The sequence below is a fragment of the Tachysurus vachellii genome, chromosome 19 (assembly GCF_030014155.1).
Source record: "Tachysurus vachellii isolate PV-2020 chromosome 19, HZAU_Pvac_v1, whole genome shotgun sequence".
NCBI classification, from domain to species: domain Eukaryota; kingdom Metazoa; phylum Chordata; class Actinopteri; order Siluriformes; family Bagridae; genus Tachysurus; species Tachysurus vachellii.
In genome coordinates, this window is record NC_083478.1 from 7,841,791 (window position 1) to 7,867,596 (window position 25,806).

Sequence of the window (25,806 nt, forward strand, 5' to 3'; positions counted from 1 at the left end):
TTCATTGTTGGAGTTAGGGATACAGTATATGGAAGGTGAGTAAAGTTATTTAATGTTAATTGAGAGTGAAATTATGATAAATTAGGTTTAGGTTAGGGTAATGTCATTTCAAGGTTAAGTTGGGACTGGCTTGTGGTTAGGTCAGGGGTAGCATTAGTGGGCATTTAGTTTAAGGCCATTTTAGGCTTTTGTTAGGTTTAAATTAGATTTAGATCAGGTTTAGGGTAGGTTGGCGGAAACAGGTCTATAATCTTTTTAAATGTTTATATGTAAGATTTTAAGAGATTAAATACAGAATACCAATGATAATGTGCAAGAATGAGACCAGGCTGACCAAAATACCTTGTCGCATATGTTTTGTGTTTGTCTGGTTGTTTTTTGGGTTTTTTTGTAATCTATTGATTGTGGAAGTACAGTTGTGACTTTTACAACTTTTACAATTTATATGGTTTATGAATTATATTTGTAAAATGGTCAGAGAAAGATTTTACCTTTTGGGTTTTACTTTTTTTTACATACCTGACAGGAAAACATCAAAATGTCCTGTTATAGCAGTGCATATTCAATCACTACTATGAGTCATGCACAAATTGGTGTCAAAGGCACACTGCTAAAATTATATACTTCTTTGGAAATGTCTCTCTGCTTACTCAAGCCATGACACACTCATTCATACAATATTCTACATAATTACTGCCATCCATATAGCCCTGTAATGCTAATAGTCCTGGTGGATGTTAATAAAAGCCTACAGCTATGCGGCTCAGCACAGTATGTCAGTTAGTGAAAAAGATTAGGATATGCAGCTCAGATCTATCATCAGTGCAATTTGGAGGTGGCAGCTGTGGGCACAGACTGCATTCTGTGAGCTTTGTACTGATGCCATGGCTGTGCTGACGTCACCAACCATTAATCTGCCCAGGGGACGGCATTATGCAATTGTCTTGGACACCAGGCATTCATCTACGGTTGTTCTCTCCGTCTGTGTGTAACCGATAGGATCTGACCCGCTGCTCTCTGCACTGGGTGAGAGTGCCAATGCAAATATATTATCAGTTACTACTCCACATTTGTGTCACGTCTTATGCAACGCAAGTCAAAGTTAACATGACAAACCCACAGACTTTTGATGGAGGAACAACACGTGCAATTTACAAACTACCTGTAGGATAAAATGTTAGTGAGGTCCATTTCATGGTAAAACCTGCTATATGTTTGTGTTTGGATGGTGCATAGGACAATAGAAGATGAACAGGAACAAATATCATTGTCATTGTGTACGAATGTGTACTATGTGTAATGTTGCTAATATTTAATCTCTGTTATCTTATCCTTGTGTTCTTCAGTTAGACCGTAGGACTGTTGAATTATTTGGAGATTACATCTAATCCTTCATTTAGTTAGTCTGTAAGAGAGTCTAACTTAGCTGTTGATTTCAACCTCCAGAAATAGCTTATTTCTCAGCTTTACTTTTCCCTTGCTTTATTTAATTACATTTCATTTACACCCCTATAAAAGTCATCTACATTTCAAAACGAAGCAAACCATCACAAAACTTTTCCTCCCTCACGCAAGGAGTGGGCGATATTAGCTGAAACAGCGTGCACACACCCACTGAATCTGTGGACCATCCGGGTACTTCTGAGTTAACAATTTCAACGATTTTGGACACATTTATTCTGGTCATAATATTTAATACAGATTTTAAGTGAATTGAAAGTCGGTATCAGTAGATTAGATTTCTACTGATCTCCAAACTGAAGCACTATTTTATAGCATAAATATAGTTATAGCACTATTTTTTGTTCAGAATCTTCTAAATTAATTGTCAGTGACCTGAATTCATATTAAAGAACAGATCAACAGAGATCTTACCATTGACACAGCATATTGTTTATTTTCTGACTTTAAACTGAAGAACAGAAACGTTCAGTATTTTGTATATTATGTTCAAAAAAATTTTTTGGTGAGCAAATTTATACAAAAGGGCTATTCAACTCGAAGGCACAAAAAAGTTAAGTACAGTAATGAAAGAGAACGTGTGCATTTAAAGTATACTAATGTCTGTAAGTAAAACTTACAGGTTGCAGGGCTTTTCACCATAAGCACCTGGATGTTAGAATAAAAAAGACAAATGAGACCAAAAACTTCACAAACCTTCTGAAACTTATAAAATCCAGACTGTGTCCTCATAGCAAGTTTCAGTCATGTGTACATATCTGCTTTGCACATTACTGTATACAGTATGGAGTGTATTTGGTGCATTGTATTTAGTGAGAAACCTGTAACCTAAATACACTAAGTTTAATGTCCAGAATCCCTTCATCAGTGTGAATTATGGAGACAGTGGGGAATGCTCTGGCATGGAAGAAGAGAAGCCAGACCCCATCCAGGATGTGTCTGTGACTTCACTGCCTGAGGAGTCTAAAATAAAAAAACCCTCTTGGACAGAAACAATGGAAGCCACAGAGGCGTTGACATGCCCAGACAGCTGTAGCCTTGTTACGAGGTCTAAAAGGCCCCTTTATTACACCAGTGGGAGCCCAAAAAACACACAGAGGGTCTCTACTCATCCAGGGATGGATCATTTCATCCATATTTCCCATCCAGCAGAATCAAATGGATTTTTCCATCAGCTGCCACATGACTCGGCTCTTTGATAGGATTTGGTGGTTGAGTGTGTTCAGGCAACCCTGAGCTAGCCATGTTGGATTACATTTTGTTTAGAGGGATGGAAGGATAGTGAATTATTCAGAAATTGATTTAGGTTTTTTACATTAAGGAAAGAAAAACTGAAGAACCAGAGCTTACATAAAGTGTGCAGCAGTAATTTGTTTAAAAATAATTAAAAAAAAAAACGCTTTGTGTTCATTAAACTAAAAACCACAGTAAACGGCCTGTCAATAAAGGATGTGACGTCGATCTTACCACTCGACTGCCCCCCTGAAAGTGGCACCAATGGGAATTCATTTCTACCTCGACATCAACGCAGCAGCACTTTAGTCCTTTAGCCTGTCCAGTTCTCTAATCTCCTCATTAACACTACCTGCTTCCACATTCATGTTCATTACACTAACATCACTATCGTGCTGGACCTTTATTAATTTTATATTATATTTATATATTTATATTTTATATTTATATTAATTATGACATGAACATGGATTGAAATATTGAGTAAGAAAAGAACCTCTTGCTTTTTTGTTCTTCAGAGCTTACAGTAAACCCTGACAGTTATCCCATATGTTTGATGTAACTATGTTTTTTTCCAATTGAACACCATTTAACTGCACTAATAATGTGAAATCAGTGCAACACAAATGCTAACTCACAGGAAAATAATAAAAATATGTCACATACCAACAGATTTGCACCATCGATCCTAAAGCAAACATATTTCAACAGAAATACAGTTAGTTTGGAATGTGTTGTGGAATTTTCCTTTGCATTTTCAGTACGGAAACAAACAGTTTACTTCGACAGATGAGTTTGTTTTACACTTTATTTCATGGTGGTGGGAACACAAGACACAAGTAATAAAGTTAGTAATGGGAATGTCATGCCACTCTCATTCTGAGCACTGCCCTTCAGGAATATCTGAATCAAAACAGTAGTTTACAAAGGCCAGTAATGGAATCCACTCAAAGACATAAATAGATATTGAAAATAGCATTTAAACAGTAAATATTCTATCTGTAGAGTCCAGAGCGTCAATTTTTTTGAGGCATTCTGGGATATTCTCATAAACAGTATTAATACAAATATTAATATCTATGAATTCATTTACACAATGTTGTGATCTGGCTAATATAGAGGCTAAACAGAGAGCATGGAGTAGATTATTAAAGACGTCGACTCTGTCACCGGTGAGTGAAGATGGGTTTAAGGCAATTCTCAGACAGTTCCCATCCAGACATTGGATGTTCATGCGTGCGCCCCATCTTCATGAGCCCAGCACTCTGTCCTGTCAGCGTCCTCCAAGCATGCAGGAGGTCCCTTTTGTTTTTGTTTTAAAAAAAGAAAAAAAAAGAAAAAAGAAAAAAAAACTAACCATGGAGGAAAAGATAAGGATAAAACCAATATGGACACTATGTAAGAAAGGAAAGATGTTCAGCTAATACAGAAATACTGGGCTGTTGGGTTTTTGGTTTGTAACACTACAAAACCCTTCACTGTAATCAATATATATATATATATATATGTATATACCAATATATGATTGTTTTTCTCCCCGAACACACAGGACCAGAAGATGTGAAACTGACAGACAAGTTAGAATTGCTTCCAGTGTATAATACTAAAAAAATAATAAATCCACAGATGCGCATTATTCATTTACATAGAGATAGGGCTATATAAAACGATTCAGGTGTCTCACTGCTTTAAAAAAAAAAAGAAAGGAAAAAACAAAAGAAAAAGAAGAAGAAGAAGAAAAAAAAGGATAGTTTTTTCTCCACAAAATAACAACAGGATACTTTACTGTGAACAGGCATGATTTTTTTTTTTTTGTAGTTTTGGACTTGTATTGAAACTAAAATATTTCTTACAATGATCAGGTCAGCAGTACAAACAATTGCATCACATTTGTTTTCAAACATGTTACAAAAATCATTTTCATATAACAAACCCCATGCATTATTATTATTATTATTATTATTATAATTCTTCTTCTTAATAATAATAATATTATTATTATTACTATTATTATTTTATTTGTTATTGTTTTTGATACGTTTGCTTATTCTAACAGCTGATCCAGAACCAGTCAGAAAATTCAAGCGTCTAGACATCAAACGCCAGGGTCTAGACGTCCCTTTTTTTTTCTATGCAAGTGCTGACGGTAATGGTTTAATAGTAGCGCTTGAAGCAAAATCCTGATGAGTTCAGGAAAGACTGAAAATGAGACGGATATGTCAGTGTTCTTGCAACCACCCTGCTGTCATCTGTTTTCTGTCGCTCCCCTTTCGTCTCCTTGTGCTACAATGCCTCCTCATGGCAGAGACAAGTGTAGCAGCCATTTCTTACTTTTAGAGCGTGACAGACTGACGCATGCAAAACAAGGTCCATCGTTTTATTCGCCCAAACTCAAAAAAATAAAAAAGTCAGAACAAACAACCAACCAACTAACCAAGCAAACACCTTAAATCAGAAGATACATAAACATTGCAATGCAACACAACCAACTCAAGTTTTTCCCTGAAAGGAATAAGAAAGCTCAAGATAAACCAAGACAAACTGAACTTCACATGTAAAACGTTGCATGCAGCAAGTGGTCATTCTTAAGTATTAGATACGGCGCACGGCACACGAGACGGATGCTTGTGATGGAAAAGACTTATTTCTCATTGTTCACAGTCTCTTGTATTATTGTCCTATCAATTGCTAACATCTTGAGTGTCAGTCACTGAGAGTTCAGCTTGATATTTCAGACATTTCTGAAGAGCTATGCAAATATTTTGTTGAGCTCTGAAGCTCTGTGTTAGCAAGGAGCTTAAAACCATAAATAGAAATGGGGCTGGATGCTGGTTACTGGACTAATGGGACTTGGACTCTTGTTCAGCTAAGTTAACGGTGACTGTCCGTTAGTAAAGATAAAAGTCACACATGCTTTGTTCGGAAAACGCTGCTGAAAGCGATAGGCATTAACCACAGCAGCAGCTTAGTGGAATGTACAAGGTGTACTACAACGTAGGAAATTATGGCACCAAGAGAAGGCAGTCGAGAGAAGACAAACAGCACCTACCTTATTCACCATTTCAAGTAATGAGCAAGATAATGATTTTTTTGTTTTCTGGTGTTCTAAAAACAACACCGCAAATATAATACATATTTTCTTGTCTTGCGACACCATGTAACTGCAATTTGGGGGGAAAAATAAAAAAATGTAGATGAATGGAAGCGCCGATCCGATCATACTATACATATATATATATATATATATATATATATATATATATATATATATATATATATATATATATATATATATATATATATAATGGAAACAAACCAAAATTAAAACAATGCCATCTTTTTTCCAATATAAAAAGCAATGAAAAGTATACAAAAATAGAAAATAATTACAGCAGTAGACATGGTGTTAAGAGGAGGTGGTGCCAAGCTATTTGGCTGAACAGTGTAATATTTTGGGGCTGTTTAAGGCGTCCTCTACTAGATGCAAATCCACGCCATCTACGATCACGTCTTTCACACAACCCACAAAGCCTGTACTGTAGGCCTTGGGAAGGCGACGGGCCACAGCCATATCCTCAAGTCCACCTATTGCAGGACAGAGAGTGAGATAGACAGAGGGGACGAGTGGGGAAATGAAAGAAAGGAAGAGTAAAATAAGATACAACATAGAGATAAAACAGAAAATCAAGGAAAATAACAGGAAACTTACACAATAAATATCTGATTTTAAAGGTTATAGCTCAACATATCGTATTAAAACACCAGTTATTGTTAAAGCGAGCCAGGAGCAATTTAGAAGTCATCTGATGTAGTTATTTTAATGCTGCTGGGATTTTGCTCTTGCTGGGAGAAAAAATACAATTGCAGGCTACTTGTGAGGAAATAAAAGCAGATTGTGCTGTGCCTCAGCAAGCAGAGCAAATACTAAGTACATACTGTTTGACATGCTATATACTGTAGGTACTGACAAAAGGTTCTGAGCTACTAAGCAGAAGGATGTGAACATTTATGGTATTGAAGAACAAGGATGTGAAGACATATGGTATTCATAAAAATCCTGTAAAATTCTTAAAAATGTTCGTAACTGTCAGGCCCCCGGATACGGTGGGAAGGAGACAGACCCGTAGGCAGGATAGCTTCAAATGAAAGGGGTTTAATACAGTAGGGAAACAAACAGACATCCACACGACACGGGGAACTAACGGAAATTACACTAATGAATCCGCGCTGCCATTGGCAACGCGGCTCACATATATACATACACAGACAATCACAGGATGGGAAACAGGTGAGGAGACAGGGAGGAGCAGACAAAGGCGGGGCAGACACGTGACAATAATAAAAACATTAGCACGTGTCCTAAGGTCCGCGCAGATCCCTGACAGTAACCTAATCATGCTCCAGCGTGTGAGTAAATTTGCACATATAAAGACTAACTAATGTAATCCTTGACTTGAGACAGCTTGAGAGAATAGACATACAGTGGGTGAGCAGATGCTGCAAACCATTCACTCTTGCTTGATAGAACTAAATCTGGTATTTCAGAGATTTCACCAATCACCATCAGTCACTAGCAGGTTATCCTGAGACCAACTGTTTGTCATAGCTGGTCATTCACAACCGGGTAATGATACAAATGACACAACAAGGACTGTGTTTAACTGCCTAGCTAGCACTCACAGGGACAAATACATACTTGGACAGCCAATCAAAACCTATCTACTCATCCCTCCTGAATCGCTCCTTAGTCTTTACTTAAGCCGCGTTCACACTGCAAGTCTTAATGCTCAATTCGGATACTTTGCTCAGATCTGATTTTTTTGTTTGGCTGTTCACATTACCTTTTAAAATGTGGCCTATATCAGATACCAGTGTGAACTGTTTGCTGTTTCGAACTGACCCGCATGTGCAAACGAACAATAACAATGACGTCACATGCAGCACGCCGTTGCGCTAAAGTTGACAAGGTTATGGAGGAAGTAAGCATTTTCGCTTTTCTTTCTAAATGTTTGTGTAATGGCAACACAGAGACGCAGTGTTTTGAAAATTTTCGGATGTCGAGGGCAACTTTTGATTATTTGATCCATTTTGTAAGCGTAGTCACGTTTGTGTGCGTACTCGCCGGCGCATAATTGTGACGAATGTCGATGTACATTGACGTAAAAGTCGCATCAAATCCGCCTTGGTTGTTCACACAGCGGCCACATTTGAAAAAACAGATTTGGGTCTGATTCAGGACCACATATGGAAGTGGTCTGAATCTGATTTGAAAAAATCAGATCTGGGCTAGATTTGAGTGTTCACACTACTCCTGAAGAAGTCTGACCTGGTCACTTGACCCCAAAAAAATCAGATTTGGGCCACTTTTACCTGCAGTGTGAACGGGGCCTTATAGTGTTATATCAGACACTTTCACTTTAGTGTGGATCACTAGCATGTTCATTACCAAAGCTACCAGAAGGTACAGTAAGGTTGGCCAATACATTGATATGTAAAAAGTATATAGTATATAAAAGAAACAACAAATGCTAAGGGTGTGCTGTATTTGTGGGTGGAAAAGCTGGTGTGAAGTGTTTGAAAAAGAGATGATAAAAATAGAGTGTAACCCTCAAACAGGTGAGCAGATCAAAAAGCCTTGTGCTCGACTTTGGGGATGCATTCTGATAATAACGCGAGAGTGAGAGCGCTATTCTTCTTCCTTCAACACATTCCCTTTTGAAAACTCTCGACTCACATTTTCTCGGATTCTAGCAGTGGATAGAAGATAAAAATGAGCTACTGTACATTGCGTTGTGCATCCTGTGGTTCATTTATTTTCTCTGCCTTCCTCTTTAATCTGTCATGAGCTGTGGAACAGGACGATCTACCGGGTTAATTTCATGCGAGGAATAATTCAGTAAATAAATAATCAGGAATGAAAGAGGGGATTTTAAGAGGAGGCTCTTGATGTGCGGATTGCTGAATGATAATGTATTCTAGCTGCAGGGTGACTGTGGCACCTGCTCCATTGCTCTGGAACAGAGGTTTGGGGGCTTTTGCTACACTACACTCGGATTTGTGAAAAAAATTATATAAGCGACTTCAATATTTCAGTTCTATCAGACTTTTTCAACTTTCCTGTGCTCTCTCCGAGCTCTGTCAATCTTTGACTCTCAGTTAAATGGGTCACAGCAGGGAAGACTTTAACCCATGCAGGTCAGGGTCTCTGAGTTTAACTACCAACTATGGGATAAACCTGTGTTATAATACAGCGCTGTTAAATTCTCATATCTTTTTAGTTTTTTTGCAACTTTAGCAACTTCAAGGGAAAAAGTGGAAGAGGCTGTTGAGGAAATGGATGTTTATAATAGCTATAACTTGTGATAAGTGATAAATCTTTTTTCCAAAAGGTTTTATACTGTGATATATGAGGCACAAAATACTTTGAGATGTGCATTTATTATAAAATAGTCAACTCGCTGGTAAGAAACTACATAAACACCACCACCACCACCAGAGTCATTCACTTAATATTTAATAAATCCTCCCTATGATAGCGTTCTTCCATGTATCAAACACTGGGGCAGTAGTGAAAATCTGAGATAACACAGTCATAATCTTATTCTATAACTGACCAGTGAACGATATTCCAAAACAAACAGGACCTAGACTCACTATATAAAAATGAAACATTTCTCTGAGGCAGACTTTTAGATGATTTTCTCTCAGAAACCTGTAGTCTTAGGACACCAGATTCTTTTTCTTGAACTTGGTTTCTGCCCCGAGGTTCTTTTACACTAAGAATTCTCTTTGGTTCATTCGAGAAAAGCTAGCCAACAGACATGGATTCTCTAGCTTTCTCACTCATTAATCCGTTTGTTAAAGACGAGTCAGAGCTAAATTGATAGATTTGGATCGTTTGATATATTTAATGAAACCATAAGGCAAAAAGAAACATTTGTTTTGAGACGTGTGGGAAGAAGCGAGAGTAAAGCAGCTGTGAACACACTAACACTCGAGGGGGATTCCTGCCTCAACAAACAGCATTAAGGAAAAAGCCCTGTGTGAACACGGTCACAGTCTGCTTCGTGTGTGAAAACTATTCATTTGTGTGTTTGGGTGTCCAACATTGTCGTGTCACTTCCTGCATTCAGAGACAATATTTCTTGAAGATGTACAGTATTTTTAAATATAGAAAGTACAGTATTATTAAATTAAAATTTTTTTTAAAAAACTGAAAAAAGCTGAAGACTGACAGCGTTAGTTTTTCATTGAAAAAAAACCCGAACTAAATCTGTAATATGTTACTTAAATAAACACCAATAAGGTCATAAAGAGATTTAAACTATATTGGATTGAAAAAAATAATAATAATAACCACACACAACACAACATTAAGGTATTAAATTCACAATTCAGCTGTAAGGAAAACTCCCTTTACAAGACTCAGGGCTCGAAAGCTAAATGATTGTGGTATATTCAGGGTGAGTGTGATTATAGATATATGTAGATATAGAGAAAGACTAAAGAGAGAAGAGTGTATTACAGGATGTACAGGTGTCTTACCCAGCCAAAGGGCGCCATCTGTATCCAGCTGAGTGGCAGCCAGAGGTGAGGAGCCCGTCACTGCTGCCTCATTGCCGACTTGCAGAGATCCGTCCCTCAGAGCCCTAGTCAGAGAGCGAGAGCGAGAGAGAGTCACATACAGTACAATATCAACTTGAACTTCTCCTGTTGCTGAAGTTACAACATACCTGCTGGCTTTAATGCGGATCCAGTGATTAGTGTTGACCCGCACCGATGATCGCAAGACTACTGGTTTGGAACCAAGGTCGTAGGTCATCTGGACACGTCCATCCACGATGGCCAGCGCAATGTAGTCAGAACGCTCCACACCTTTTCCACTCCACAGGAGAAGACCATGAGTGGACTCAGTTTTGATGCTTAGCTCAAACTTGTTCACCAGCAAGGCCTTCTCACTACACCAGGGAGAAAAAAAGAGATGAGTGCATGTAACTGATGTGTCATATCTGTAAGATACATCACTCTTGTTTCTGTGCTGTTGTCATCCTTCTGAGCATGTCTGTAAGGCCCTGAACATGAAACAGGAAAGATATTATTATTTTTTTTAATATAATTTCTTTTTAGCCTGTGTGTGCATGGTGATATAGAAATATTGAAAAGATGATTAGAGGTAGTTAGTGAGTTTGATGGAGAATGAAACAAAAACTCAAATGTAGGCTTTTATCTTGATGATCCTCATGAATATGTACACAATTTGATCAGGAACAAAAATGATTTAGTTCAGGTTGTTGCCTTCTGTTGTGCAATGAAATAATATTGTGTAAGTGAGTAGCAGACTGGATTTTAATCAGTGCGTTTACTTGCTGTTCCTTTAATGCTAACATGTCTACACGTGTCAGTATACTAGCCACGGTTTGATCAGTTTTTAGATTTGTTTGCAGTGATAGTGCCACCTGGTGTTAAAGCTATAAGGGGAAACATTAAAAACACACTCACTGGTGAAGTTCTGTTAGTATCGTTTCAGTCCATTTCAGAAATAAAGGCAGGTCTCTGCTCTAAGGCTGTGTTCATTTTACAAAAGACCGTATCAATTCAACTAACTCGAAGGAAGTCAGGTAATAATCATGTGAGTTACGATTTGTGTATCTCATTAGGAAACATTTAAATTCCGACTTGTGGCTGGTCAACGATAAGGTCCTCATAAAGTCTACAAGACAGCAAGGTAAGACCTGATAAGGTCTACCTGCTGTTTCCATGTGGGAAGGCAAGCTAATGCACTAATGTAGTCAAATCCTGTGGGGTTTTCATGGTTCATCACCAAACTAGGGCACGCTGAGGGAGGGAGAACTTGGAGCGTGAACACGGGTATGAGAGATAGAGCTGGTGACACAATTTAGGTTAGCATCAACTTAAGATGTTTACTTTATCCTGTGCTGCTCCCCAGAGTGATTCCCTTCCTGCAGAGTGGGGAGGAAGGATGCTGATATTAGCTGCTCTCTGATCTGTGGTTTTGATCTGTTCAGTCGTTGCACACTTCAGTAGGGAGGTGGAAGGGATGAGCCACCTTTTATTGTCACCCACTCTAGCAATTGCTTGAAGCTCATAGATGTATCAAGAGGTACAGAGGACTGTCCCTCTGGTCAGCATCGACATGATCGTCACAACACCACATGCATACGCCTCACACTCCCACTTCACACTTGCTTCTTATCTCACACACACCTCTCACTCCCTCAGCTCACATACAAGACTGGTTAAAAAAAACAACAGCTCTTTTGTTCAGTATTAAGAGAGTCATTGCGCATAAGTGTGTATCTGAGTGCAATGGTGTGTGGGTTTGATCAAACAAGTAACATCAAAAGAAGATATTTATCAATTGAGGAGAAACACCGACAACATAATTGACAAGACACGAGACAAAACGTGATACAACACAAGACACAACACAAATGTAGCAAAACAAAACAGTGGCCACAAAGACAACTGAGGAACACAAACAAAAGCAGATAGAGCAGGTGGCGAGAGGACATGAATCTTCACACCACACAGGAGAGCAGAGCACACACTGGCACGCTCTAGCAAACTGCGGGATCACTGCTTGTTTGCTGATGCGTCATGGATACTGTTCCTCACAGATGGAAGTTTACACTCAAGTTTTGAGATTAACGGTCTGAGATAGGAATACAGCTCATAGTTTTAGCTGTGTTTAACCTGGCGCAGGTGAACAGAGAGTCCAGAGTCAACCACCATATGCAATCTCCAATTTAGGGAGCTATCAGGCTGTCTTCTTTTGTAGAGCACACTGTGTGTGTGTGTGTGTGTGTGTGTGTGTGTGTGTGTGTGCGCGTTACTGCTTATTGCAAGCTTAAATTACTCAAACCCATGAAGCAGGGAAGTCGGAAAAAACCAGGCCGTGCTGCTATTTTTTTTCTTCTCAAGTTTCTCATCTATCGCACCATTGCCTATGTGTATCACTATGTGAAGGCTCCCATCTTGAGGAGCACTCCTACAATTACAAGTATTGACGAAGTTGCATTTCTTTAATTAAAAGACAAAATTTCATTATGCAAATCGTGTTCGACAAGGCCATGATGGAGTAAAGATGCATAATTATTTGGTGTAATTGAATTCCTCCCTAATGAGACACATCTGTGCTCGACTCTTTCCACCAAATTCACCCACCACAGGGCTGCCAGCCAAAGCTTTACATCCCCTGGACCTCTCCAAACTGTTACTTATATGATTATACTATCATTAGGAATTAATATACAGCTTCTAGACATTGATGAAATCAAAATCTGAATCCACTACGTACAAACATTGCAATAAATATGCACAGAGGATTGCGTTAACATTTTGGAGATGCTTTGTGCAATGGAGTGGTGCTTCATGTTCATTACTTTCATTAAATATTGTAGGCTGAATTAGCTTAATGATCAGAAGATGGTTATGTTACTTGGGTTGTGTGCCTGTAGGGGGCAGGTCCTCACTCAGGCAATTAAAATGTACTGCTCAGAAATCTCCAGAAGAAAATATGAGGCATGTCATTTCTTAATAAAAAAGTTCAAGCTGTGGCAATTAGCCCATATGGAGGAAAGAGGGAAGAGGGCAGCATGCCAGGACATGCAGTTCGGTCAGGGGGACTCACCTCTGATCTGATGGGGTCTCCAGAGACTCAGGGCTTAGAGGAGCAGGGGAGAAAATAAAGGGCATGCAATAAGCTTAAGAGGGTGAAGGGGACAACCTTCGATCGTGCCCTCACTGGGGTAAAGAAGCACAAAGACCAAAGATGGCCTCTGTCATAGAGCTGGAAGTTCTTCAGTTTAATCTAGTTAACGTGTCGTTAAGCCTTTATAGACAAAGTTATGATGTCATATAAAAATGAACACTGGGCTGTTACTGTACAAAGACTGGAAGAGCAACAAGGACACATAAGTGTCCCTATGCCACATCAGTGATGGTTTCATACTCATCCACTAAATTCAAGTGGATGAGGTCTCAGAGTGCCAGAAACTGAGTGACAGCTGGAGACTTGACAAAGAAAGTGGAAGAGATGCATGGAACAATCTGGAAGGGATAAAAATACACACCTTTGAAATAAACTGGAAGTAAAAAAAAACTGCAAAGAGTGAATGTGTAAAGTGAGTGAGCAGGGGAGCTTATTGGAAGTAAAAGTGAGTGAGTGATTTATATAACCAATATCAAGCTTTCTCAGGCAAAGCCAATCAAAAACAAGGCACTCCATCAAGAAAGCAATGGGGTCACATATCTAATTATGAAAAGGCAGCAGTAGAAAACTGGTCACTGAAATCATAGGGAATTGGGAAATTGATCCAGGGTTGCAGAGAAAACAAGTATGAATGAAGACAGATAGGCCTTCCAGTAAACAGTAAAAGCAATATTACGATATTCCAGCCAGCAACAGTCCCAGTGTATTAAAGTCCTCTTAGGAGATCATTAACGTTTTGGCATTTATACAGGAAGTGATGCGAATTAAACATTAGTCCAGTGGAAAATCCACTTTAGAAGCCCTTGCCCTTAAATTGTATTGATGTTTGAGGCAGCCCACTCACATTATTGGACGTTTAGCACGTCTCGGTTAAGGGCATTTGATTGCCCGTAAAAAAAAAAACAAAAAAAAAACAACAACAAAAAAAAACAATTCTTTGATTACTTTGTTACTTGCTTTCTTGGCTGGTGACACATTTGCCAGATATAATAGTTAATGATTTGACGAAGAAAAATGACATCGCTTAAATGTTAGAGGTATTCTCCACAAGAGCAATTTCGCATAATTTAAAATAAATTAAAAAGCCGCCAAAGTTAAGACCAGAGATCAGTTTAGCCATTACCCAGTTAATTACATTCTGAAAAAAATAAAATAAAATAATATAAAGTAAGTGCTACTAAATGGGAGACCGTTACAGATTGGGTATTTCACTAATGGAGCAGTTAAAAGGCCATTTTACACTAGCCTAAAAAAAAAATGCCAGTTCAAAAATGATATAAACTTGTTTAAAGGGTTCACACAGGGTGAAAAAACACAAAGCAATCATCAAAGTAGCAGTTAAATGGGACCTCATTCAAATTCACATAACAGTTAATCACATTCACTGCAGGTATATGGATATATTTGCTCTAATTGAGTTCTGCATGCTTTGTGTGGTGGTACACTGCAGTGTCTTTGGCGAACACAATGCTCATCATGCAAGCCGAGCATGCGGCCCTATAACTAATGCACCTGATGAGAAAGTGAACACCTGATTAACAGAATTTTACAACATATAAAAAAAAAAAATACAAAGCACGGCTCTCAAAAAAGATAATCCCTGCTATTTCATGAATATTCATTTTACGTGATATTTAATGAAAAAAATGTTTGCGTTTATTGTACAAAAAAAAAATTAGGTTAATTACTGAAATGTGTACACAACAGGGTTAGTTGGGCTTGTATCTATCTGAAAATACACCGGGGTTACTTACTCAGGGATCTCATTGGTCAGTTGGCTTGGGTGCAGAGAGAAGACAACAAGGAACATTCATATAAGACACAGACGAGACAGACAAACAAATAGACAAGAAGACAGGCAGGAGGGAAGACGATAGAGCGTACAGAAAGACAAAGAGGTCAAGACTAAATATTAATCTAAAGCCATACTGGTTGACATTTGGGCTAGTTAAATGTTGCGGTACAATGTGCGTCTCGGCAAATGTGTTTGGGTGATTAGTATTTTATACTTTTTTGCCCTGTAGACGTTAGTTTAGTAAGCTGCTGATATCACAATCACCAATAATTCTTGTTATATTTTGTACTTTTGAGAACCAATTGTTCATGATTAAATGACATGTAAATGTCATTTCAAACATTTCTTGGTGGTGCAAGACACATGAACTTCTGTATTTGAGACACGGTAGGAACAAATTTTTGCTAGATGGATTAATTAGCAATTTGCATGGATAACATGATCTTTTCAGAATCCTAAATACACAGTCAGGCAGAAATGCTGAAAAAACTTAATGATACTTAGAAAAAAAGTGGTAGCTCTGTGGTTAAGATGTAAAGCTTTAGATATTGGGGTCAAATACCAGGATTACCAAGCTGCCAATGTTGGGCCATAAGCAAGGCCCTTAATCAACTACTCAGTTGTATAAAGGACATACATATTAGTCACTTGGGACAATGGTGTCTGTCAAATGTTCTAAATGTATAATAGAGCACAGTGCTCTTATAGAGTATAATATATTATACTTTTATGTGAATACAACACACCATCACCACATACATGGAGTATTTTAGTTGGGATTTGAATAACGTCATTCGTGTACAAATATAATACCATAATACAGAAGATACTACAGAACAAAGAAACTACGGAACAATATCGGATTAGCTACCAAAAAACAAACAAACCTAGGAGCAACATTAACAGGAGAGTTTAAGGAATAAATGAACACCAAAAGCGGAAATTCAATTCCTTATACATCCTTAGTCTGTATTGTTGCTTATTAGGTTGGGAGATGTCCAGCAAAATGACATTATGTCACAGTTTATAATAATACACAGCACTGGTAATACTGCCAACAGGTTTTCTGCAAGAAGGAGGTTTAATATTGATAGAAGGAGACTCCATGGTGAACACTTTATAAAAGTCTGGGCTAAAACTGATCGTTTAAGTTAAGAAGCGAAAATCTTGGAGAAAACTTTGCACTTTGCTTTTTATCATTAAGAAGAACAGCATTTAAAAGAGAACGAGGAAGAAAGAAAGGAGCTCGTGAGTGAAAGCCTTTGTGCTGGGTTGTATCGCATCAACCTTTAACTAACTACTTTCCTATAACAGCACGACCACATTTTAGCCTAAATTAAATTTTACAAACACAAATACACTGAAGCTTGTGGCTTTTATTGCATTTATGTGTCTACCCTGAAATCCTGTTTACAAGAGCAGAATGTAAGGACCAATGGCTATTAGGACACTAATAGGACGCTTCACAATGCACTTAGCTCCATCACTTCTACTTATTACAAGCAAATTAATAACATTTTGACATGCCTATTGGCCCAACATCTGAAAACTCACAGGCATATAAGGCAAACCCAGAATTCCTGGAACAAGGGATTAGCTCATGACTGAAGAAGAAGGCAATTAGGGAAAGAGAGAGAGAGAGAGAGAGAGAGAGAGAGGTGCTTTTTCGATATGCACTCTAACAGAGATGTGAGGCTTTAGTAATGGCGAAGGGGGTTCAGTGCAATACATCAGCACTCCACAGGACAGTACTGAGAGGATGTCGCTCCAGGCAGTATGGTAATTGGAAGCAGCCAACTAATTAGAAAGACTTCCTAAAAACCATAGACAGGGTGCTAAAGAACGGGCCATTAGCTCAAACCAGGAGGGGCCTAAACGATTTAACTTATAATCAGGCCCATACAGAGAGAGGGTGCCATAACTTATTCAGGAGGCACAGGAGAACATTTCAGTGCTGGTGAGAACACCTCCTTACCTCTTGGTGACGCCGTTGTGATATTCGATGAACGTTCGGCCGTCAAAAGCAATGGCCTCGGAATCCCCGGCTGCTTTCTCGTAGGTAGCTGGAAAAGGTGAGAGGATGGTAAGGAATTTATCGCTTCCTAATAATTATATGTGTAAATGTGATGGATTGTAATTTTATGCCTGTGTGAATTAATGTTGGAGGAACAACAAGGTTAATGAGGTTTGTTTTAAAGTTTCTGAAGTTGTTTTAAAGTAGCTTATGTGCCTGTGTTGAGAATACAAATGAAAGTGGACAGTGTAAAGTCTCTCAAATGTATAGCACTGAAAGATAAACACACGCTCAGTGTCTTGGGTGGCTTTATAGTAGTGATAAACACTTAACACATATGACAGAAGAATTTCACTTTAGCAACTTTGCGTGCGTGCGTGTGTGTGTGTGTGTGTTTGGGGGGGGGGGGGGGTTTAAGTGTAAATACATTATACTGTATATCTTCATCCATGGTTTTAATGGCCATGGTTGCTGTAGTTAAGGTAGTAATTTATGTGAACTAGGCTCAAGACATGATGTTTGTAAAACCTAAAACGTCCACCATATGCCATAAAGTCACATAAAATATGTCAGGCATTAGCTTTAATGTATTTGCCAGTGCAGGTAATGATAGGGAAAAGGGTCAATATTCTTTATACAGTACACCAATGCACACTGAAGCCACTGTAATAGGCCTAAAGGTGCTGATTAATTTCCTATAGCAGCATGGCTCTGACTGGGTATATTATTGTACTGTACTTGTTCTAATATGTCATTGTTTAAAAAAAATGAACATGCTCTTATCTTTTTAAAAAGTGTGATTGTTTACATAGAGAAACACTGAGATGTTTAATTAACATTTCCTGGAAGAGCTCTCTAGTGTCTGTGTTTTTAACAGAGGTAAGGCTGTAATGTTCCTTAAGCATTTCTGAGTATAAAACGGCATTTTTATAGCCACTGTAGCGTAGGTGATTACAGGAACGGGCTTCCACAACATTAAATGTAATTATTAACGGCTAGAATGTATGATGTGTCATTCTTAAATAAAGACAGCAATCATTACCATACAGCTGTGGGGTAAGAGATAGTAAGAAAACACTTTATGACATGTGGTTATAGGAAAAGAATCAAATTTGGGGTGGTGTGAGGTGATACCACCCTGACGTTAGGAAACCAGAACGCTCTGTCATGTTTTATTCTTTATGTAATCAAGCAGGAAGAAGAGACGACTGGAGAAGAAAGAACCACAGATTTTAAAGGCCACCGGTGCAAGTCATGTCTAGCTCAAGCCTCTCAAATCAGATAAAAATGTTCACAATAATTGCAGTCTCAAGATTAGCATCATGATTTACAGATATAATCCCAAGTCCCTAATGGATTTTCCATGCTTAGTTTATAATTCAATTTAATTGAAAGTTAACATTCAGCTCTGGGGAGGCAGGTGAGCAATTTTACGATCCAAAAAAAATCTGTTTTGTTATCAATTAGCTATCTGTGCAGTTCATACTAGTAATAACAAATTATATCACTTATAGGGATTCACACTTTTTATATTTATTATTATTGACCTCATCTCAAAACGACGATATTTTAATTTGGACTTCAACACTCCTCTCTCCAGCTCTAACTGCTCAGAAAGCTAACTGACAGCCATATTTAAGCAAAGCTTATCTCTAGAAAAGCAGCATGGATTCTGTATTAGAAAGTGGATTTGCAGGATGGAGGATTAGGAGAAGGTAAAAGTAGACAATTGTACTTACTGTGCTGGCACTGTGGTCCCGTAAAGCCAAACGGACACACACACTCGTAGCTCTCAAGCAGTGGGTTGCACTCGCCGCCGTTCTCGCACACATCTCGGGAACAAGGGTGGTGTGTGTACATGGACACATCCATGGATTGAAGAGCGTTATCGGCCTTTAGGATCGACGTGCCCATCAAAGTAATCTGAAGCCAAACAACACAGGTCGATAAACCACAGCACTGTTACAAAAAGTAGTGTGAAATCAATAATAATAATAATAGTGGTAATATTTATAAACAAGGAGTAATGCTGATAGAACCGTTTATTACCTTCTGAATGGCTCCTTTAAATCCAGCTTTAATTGATGCCGCTCTGGCAAGCTTACTAAAATCTGGTGCTCCACCCACATAAAGGGATTCCTTCAGGTTGAGATCTGTGTGCTGGTTCTGTAGATTGAATGAAGCAGGATGAAAACGTGTAGCGCTGACGCTATTGCTACAGCATATCTCGTCTTATCTATTTCTAATATGTCATAACGTATTTTATTTGATTTTATCTTAGCTGTGCCGATCACAGCGTCAACAGAACCTGATGGTTTGTTGTAAACAATTTATTCATTCAGCTCATATCTGATCCTTAACCACATCTATGAGAAGCATAACTGATTTTAGTACAGCTCAATAGCAAATTATTCAGACTCTACGTACAAGAAGGGGAGGGAAAACGGAGAAGAAGAGACACAAAGAGAATCGGAGTGACTGAAATGGAAATGACAGATATGGATGGTGTTTTAATGAGTAGAATGGATGCATGATTATTTCTTTGAAATTGAATACTGTCAACCTTAATGAGGGCCCTGTTCACGCCAAGAAAGACCGTGAAATCATTTTTCAACTAGCATGAGCATTGCTCCAGTTACACTGGGATATTTTTTGTTCCAAGAGACTACATATGTACAGTATTAAAGGTTTTTTTTTTTACATTTTATGTAGGGCAATTATTGCTTCAGGATAAAACAAAAGTTAATTGCGGTGGAAAAAAAAATGAAGGCAGGTCCAAATGAACTGCCAGTTTGCAGTGCCCATTCCAGCATTTATCCGAGCATAAGAATGAGCTGAGGCTTGAAAAGGCTTGGCAGCGGACCTGAAGACCCGGCCAATCTGAAGAATGGGACCAGTTAGCATAGCCAGTGCTGTTGGAGCGCAGCTGAGTTCGATGTGGACTAATCTGGGTTTTAGTGAGAAACCCTGGCACATATTCTGCCATGCATTCGTACCTAGAGCAAGAGTATTCAACTGAAACCTGGTGACAATCCAGTTACATTAAATTCCTTGCAGTTAATAAAGAATGGTGAACACAGTTCTCAATAGCTACCATTAATAGCATCAGTAACCAAGGAGTGATCAGTTTGTGGTTAAAAATCTGAAAATTGTTTCGTAGTGGCACTATGAATGTTATCACTTGTAGTGGCACTATGACTGTTATCACTAACTGCCAGCTCCGAACAGAAATGTTTTTGTAGTGTCCTTTTTTGTTGTGTAATGTCAATTTACTCAAAATTGGAAGAGATGACTGTGTGTCTACAAAGAAATGTTAATCATGTATAGTGCATTTTGTTAATAATAAAGTTTGCATAGGGACTTTTGGGACACCCTGTACACCCCAACAGAACCACGTCATGAGGACGGTCCACTAATTGACAAGCTTTGTTCTAGAGTTTGGAGAAGATGCGTTCACTTTCTCCATGAATCCCTGTCTCTTTCTCTGTGTGTCTCTGCTGGAATGTGTTGACTCTCTGACTGAGGCTGTTACAGGGAATTTTCTCTGAGGGGGGAAAAAAAAACCCATAGAACAAAGAACAAACTTTGTCTTTCAACTACACAGCTTCCATCTCTCTCAATCTCTCTTCCTAGCTTCCTCTCTCAACCCCCTTCCTCCTCCTCTGCTATTTAACTGTCTGCCTGCACTGTGCGACTGTTTAATGGCCCTCCCACGCAAAACTAATGAAGACGTTTCATTGTTGTAGGAAGGCTTGAAATAATGGTGGTCAAATGATAACACTGTTTCTCACCGCCTTCATACCAGCTGGCTTGATCTCAGAGCCAAATCGAGTTTTCAACTGCTCTCTCTCTCTCTCTCTCTCTCTCTCTCTCTCTCTCTCTCTCTCTCTCTCGTTCTCATTCTCTCTAGCATATGGAATGGTGTGAAAGCAGAGCTCTCTCATCGCTTAGTTCCTCAGTCTGCTATTGTCAAATGGAGAATGGACCTGAGATGAGCAACGAGCTACTTGATGGGGCTGCCGAAGAGCATGAGGATGTTCGAGTGGGTGACCAGACTTTAGTCATTACCTTGCGTGATTTCTGATATCCAGACAGCACACGAAAACAACAACACAAGGGGAGGGAAGGAAGAAAACATACTGTTACCAGAGAAGAAGAAACAGAATGTCAGTACTAATAGAACTCCATGCAAGCATCAGACATCAGGCATGGGAAGCAAACGAAAGGGCTTCAAAAGGAGCATTAAGTTTAAAAAAAAATGTGTCTGGGAGAATATAAAAAATTCAGAGTGTTTTGCACCAGTGCACCCACACACTGTTTATATTTGCTTCGTGACACCATGGTGTAGTTAGAGCTCTTTTAGCGGAGCTGGCAAAGCAAAATATTTCTCCTGGGGTCTGCCTTTCATAACAAGCCCCTTCTGCTCTTTTTGCCCCATTTTTTTTTTCTTCATCCTCTTCCTTTAATAAGATTTCCTGGCTCTGCAGCAGTAAGCGTGAACCATTACAAAAATGTAGGACACGCAATAAAAAAGACACATATCGCTCTAAACACGAGGATATGGATCTAATCATAAGTTGTCCGGTTCTCTGAATGTTATTATTTGGAGAAATTGACAAATTTTCTCAAAACATTATGCTGTATTTATTTGATATGGCTCTCTGTTTTGCTTTGAAATTTCAGAGCAAAAAAAAAAACAAACCCCAAGACAAAAGGAACAAAAACCCTACAAAAACTCAGGATGTGGTTTGTGTGGACGAACGTGAGTGGGTGCACAATTGTGTGCAGAAGGTGCAGCAATGCAGTAAGAATATTTGTGTAATTTAGACATGTAAAAAAGACACACGAGCCACGACAGGAACACTTGTAAAGCTTCATACACATGCGTCGCGTGGCTTACAACTATTATTAATAACAGAACCAGGAGAGTAAATTGGCCCCAGATTTACCCACATTAATGTTAAAGATTGGAAAGGTGCTGAATACTGTAAGTGCAGCTCGGTGGTAATTTGGGGCCAAGGCTGCTCTCGCTGCATCAACACAGGCAAAGCTTAGCATTGGGTTATTAGCATGGTGTCATTAGTATGGTCTTACCGGAGCCTCTCCTCTGACTGAGTCTCTGCCATTGATAGTGATTTCTCCTTTACGGTTTGCTCGCTCCAGGTTTACTGTGGTCCACACGTTCAGCTTCAGCTTCTCTTTGCTCCTGTTGTCACACACATACGTAAATGCATCAGTTATTGCACTAATTACACCCACACCACACCACAGCGCTGCTAAAATCTCAAATCAGATTGGTCAGAAGGTGTTGACTTACTGTATATAAGGTGTTTTCTACAATACTGTAGCTACACTGACAGGAGTCCCGGCTTGTAATTCAGATCATGGGTTTATACAGTATTCATTCATTCATCTTCTACCGCTTATCCGAACTACCTCGGGTCACGGGGAGCCTGTGCCTATCTCAGGCGTCATTGGGCATCAAGGCAGGATACACCCTGGACGGAGTGCCAACCCATCGCAGGGCACACACACACTCTCATTCACTCACGCACTCACACACTACGGACAATTTTCCAGAGATGCCAATCAACCTACCATGTATGTCTTTGGACTGGGGGAGGAAACCGGAGTACCCGGAGGAAACCCCCGAGGCACGGGGAGAACATGCAAACTCCACACACACAAGGCTGAGGCGGGAATCGAACCCCGACCCTGGAGGCGTGAGGCGAACGTGCTAACCTCTAAGCCACCGTGCCCCCCTTTATACAGTATTAATGATATTAATTGTTTGTTCTAATACAAATTGTTGCTATGGTAAAGACTAATTTAGAGGAACCTGCGGATTGTATGGTGGACAATCTACAAACTCGAAGGCTATTTATTAATGGATTAACAAACGTGTTGTTGTTTAATGAATAAACATCTATAATTGCTGATATGTCAAAGCTTTCTGGAAGAAGATATTGAGGTCTTTGTAGAGGATAGAGGAATTGTGACATGAAACTCTTGTCAAAAAAGAAGCTGTCTGTCCTGTAGGCTCTTATCTGTTTGTCCTGCAGAATCTTATATGTTTAGAGTCTTACTGGAAATAATGTTTTGTTCTTGGGCAGGTACAGTTGGTTCTTTGGGGTTCTTTTTTTATTATTTATTTAAAAAAAAATGAATTACTATATCATACTAATATATAATTATATTATATCCAATTACTAATAACCTTAACCGTTAATCAACAATTCTTATCATTTAAAAATTCAATAGTCCGATTGAACATTTTTAATGTCAAGCCTACATATTTTGTACTGACAATTAAATATGTGGTTTTTCCGGGCAAATAATAATAGTTTGAGATCATATTTAAGTTACAGAAAAATTCCTGTAGAAAAGTTTATGGTTCTTAAAAAAAAATCACACTGAATTCTCACATAGACTTGAATAGAAGGCCAGATAAATCCCATTAGAATATTTATGGATCTTTATATCTCATCACATAAGACAATTCCTACAGGAATTCTATAAGAATGGTTGTAAAAATTATAGAAATTCTTATTTTGTATAAGCTTATCTTGGATCCGTTAGGATTTTTTTTTTTGCCAAGGGCAAGTTGTCAATTTTTATTTTTTCTTGCTGTAATTAACTTTGAGAGTTTGGTAAAATAATGATGGACGACAGTTCCTAATGTATGTGATAACAAGAAGTTAGTCTGCCTAACGGACAATCCAACATGAAAATAAACTAAATGCATAAACAGCATAATGTGTCATTCATTAATACATTCATAACTGTATTCATTGGCAAATTTCTGTGGTATCATGGTATTCAGCTGTTATAGGATAAATATCAACTTCTGGCTGGAGGATAACAAAAATCTGCTGTTGGTTAATTTTCCTATGACAGCACCCACTGTCGTGTTTTATTTCTTACATGGCTCTAAGCAATGTTATGTCACAAATACAAGAAGAGGAATCACTCACTGCATATAAAACTCAGATGATAAGCACTGAAAGCTCCTGAGTGAGAAAGCTGGCACCGCTTACCTAATGACAGCTGGCCCTTTGCCCAGATCGTATCGAAACTCTAGGATGCCATCATTCAGTGCAAGAGAGATGAAATCACCCTTTCTATCCGTCTTCTGGCCGTTATAGAAGATCATGCCGTTTGAGTCATTAGCCAGCAGGACCACAGTCATGCTGACCTTTTGCCTGTCAATAAATCATACAATTATCCCATTAGAGATTCCATTAAGCTAATGTACATCATGACTAATAGTATTGCTGTAATCCTAAAGTGACAGACGGCTGTTAGTCTAAAGCGGGTGTAAATATGCAGTGATGGTACACAACAATTACCTCAGATCGTGACCGTATAAATGGAGGCCCTTCAGCTCCAGGTAGGAGTCGCCACTGAAGTAGGGAATGTAGGCGCCCTTCTTTTCTGATACTGTAAAAGAAGACACACACTGTGTTTTAGCGGCAGATAGTAGATCATGTTAACATGGTTTTAGCAATCTGGCATTTACACGCATACACACATTTACAGCATTTAACACACACCCTTATCCAGAGCGATTTATTTTTTTTTTTTATACAACTGAGCAATTGAGGGTTAAGGGCCTTGCTCAGGGGCCCAGCAGTGCTTGCTGGACGTAGAAATCAAACTCACAACCTTCCAATTGGTAGCCCAACACCTTAACCAATAGGCTACCACATACCCCCCCCCCCCCCACACACACACACACACACAAGTACACACAAGTACACACATGCATAAGCGTAGCGCTCCACATTAGAGCAGACTCAATGTGCATACAGCACATTAAAGCCTTTCACTGCTAATTGTATTGGATTACAACGAGAATTGTTTTAGGTGGGAGGATGAAATGCAAAGATTAAAAAACGCCAATTAGGTATTGTTTAAAACAGTTGCTGACTCGTGTACCCAGAAGCACAAAAGCCCTTTTGAACCTACAAGCAAGAGTAAAGTTGAAGCCTTTTATAAAAGAATCAGCAACAGGGGTTTAGAGAAAGGTGAACGAGGGGCGAACTAAACGCAGTGAGGTTCCGTCCGTTGGGCCGAGCCCCATACAGCTTGTCTGCTCCTGAAATCTAGGTTTAAGGGTCATTAAGATGGTTTTCACACTGGATCAGTTTCCTGTGGTCTGAATCCGAGTGTGATTGTACCCAAAGGTCTGCAGTGTTCATCTGGTTTCAGATTCACTTTCAAACCCTAGTGCATTTGGGTTCATCTTATATAATGGTAATATTTCAGACAGACACAGTATGTGGTGTTTTATATTGTTGTTTACACATCACACAAGTTGACAACACGCACAAACTCTTTGCTGAATGAATAGAATTCTAGGACTCTAAACTCTGAGAGAAAAAAAAACCTGAAAGCGCTGGTTTATAAAAACAAACAATGTAAACTGCGAAGCTAGAAATGGATTTAGAAACTTGATTTTTTCCTCATTAAGCCACATATCTTATGAAAGCTCATTTCTGCTTCTCTCGTTTCTTGAAATTTCTCACAATTTGTGAATCTGTAGCTTTTTTCTCATTCTGCTGATTATGT

General features: G+C 38.8%; 1 protein-coding gene across 4 annotated transcripts in view; it reads right to left on the reverse strand.

The window, feature by feature from the left end:
* Nucleotides 1-3,484: 3,484 nt before the first annotated feature.
* The window catches only part of agrn (agrin), a 239,980-nt gene continuing 217,658 nt past the window's right edge, over nucleotides 3,485-25,806 (reverse strand). For 3 of the 4 annotated variants that reach the window (XM_060894549.1, XM_060894547.1, XM_060894550.1), the window contains 9 exons: nucleotides 24,585-24,675; nucleotides 24,273-24,437; nucleotides 22,330-22,441; nucleotides 19,285-19,401; nucleotides 18,975-19,158; nucleotides 17,197-17,284; nucleotides 10,428-10,652; nucleotides 10,240-10,343; nucleotides 3,485-6,279 (listed from right to left, as the gene is read on the reverse strand). In XM_060894549.1, the coding sequence (XP_060750532.1) occupies nucleotides 6,122-6,279; nucleotides 10,240-10,343; nucleotides 10,428-10,652; nucleotides 17,197-17,284; nucleotides 18,975-19,158; nucleotides 19,285-19,401; nucleotides 22,330-22,441; nucleotides 24,273-24,437; nucleotides 24,585-24,675 (1,244 nt within the window). In that variant the 3' untranslated portion in view covers nucleotides 3,485-6,121. The remainder of the gene's footprint in view (nucleotides 6,280-10,239; nucleotides 10,344-10,427; nucleotides 10,653-17,196; nucleotides 17,285-18,974; nucleotides 19,159-19,284; nucleotides 19,402-22,329; nucleotides 22,442-24,272; nucleotides 24,438-24,584; nucleotides 24,676-25,806) is intronic. The other variant, XM_060894548.1, reaches the window with a different exon arrangement.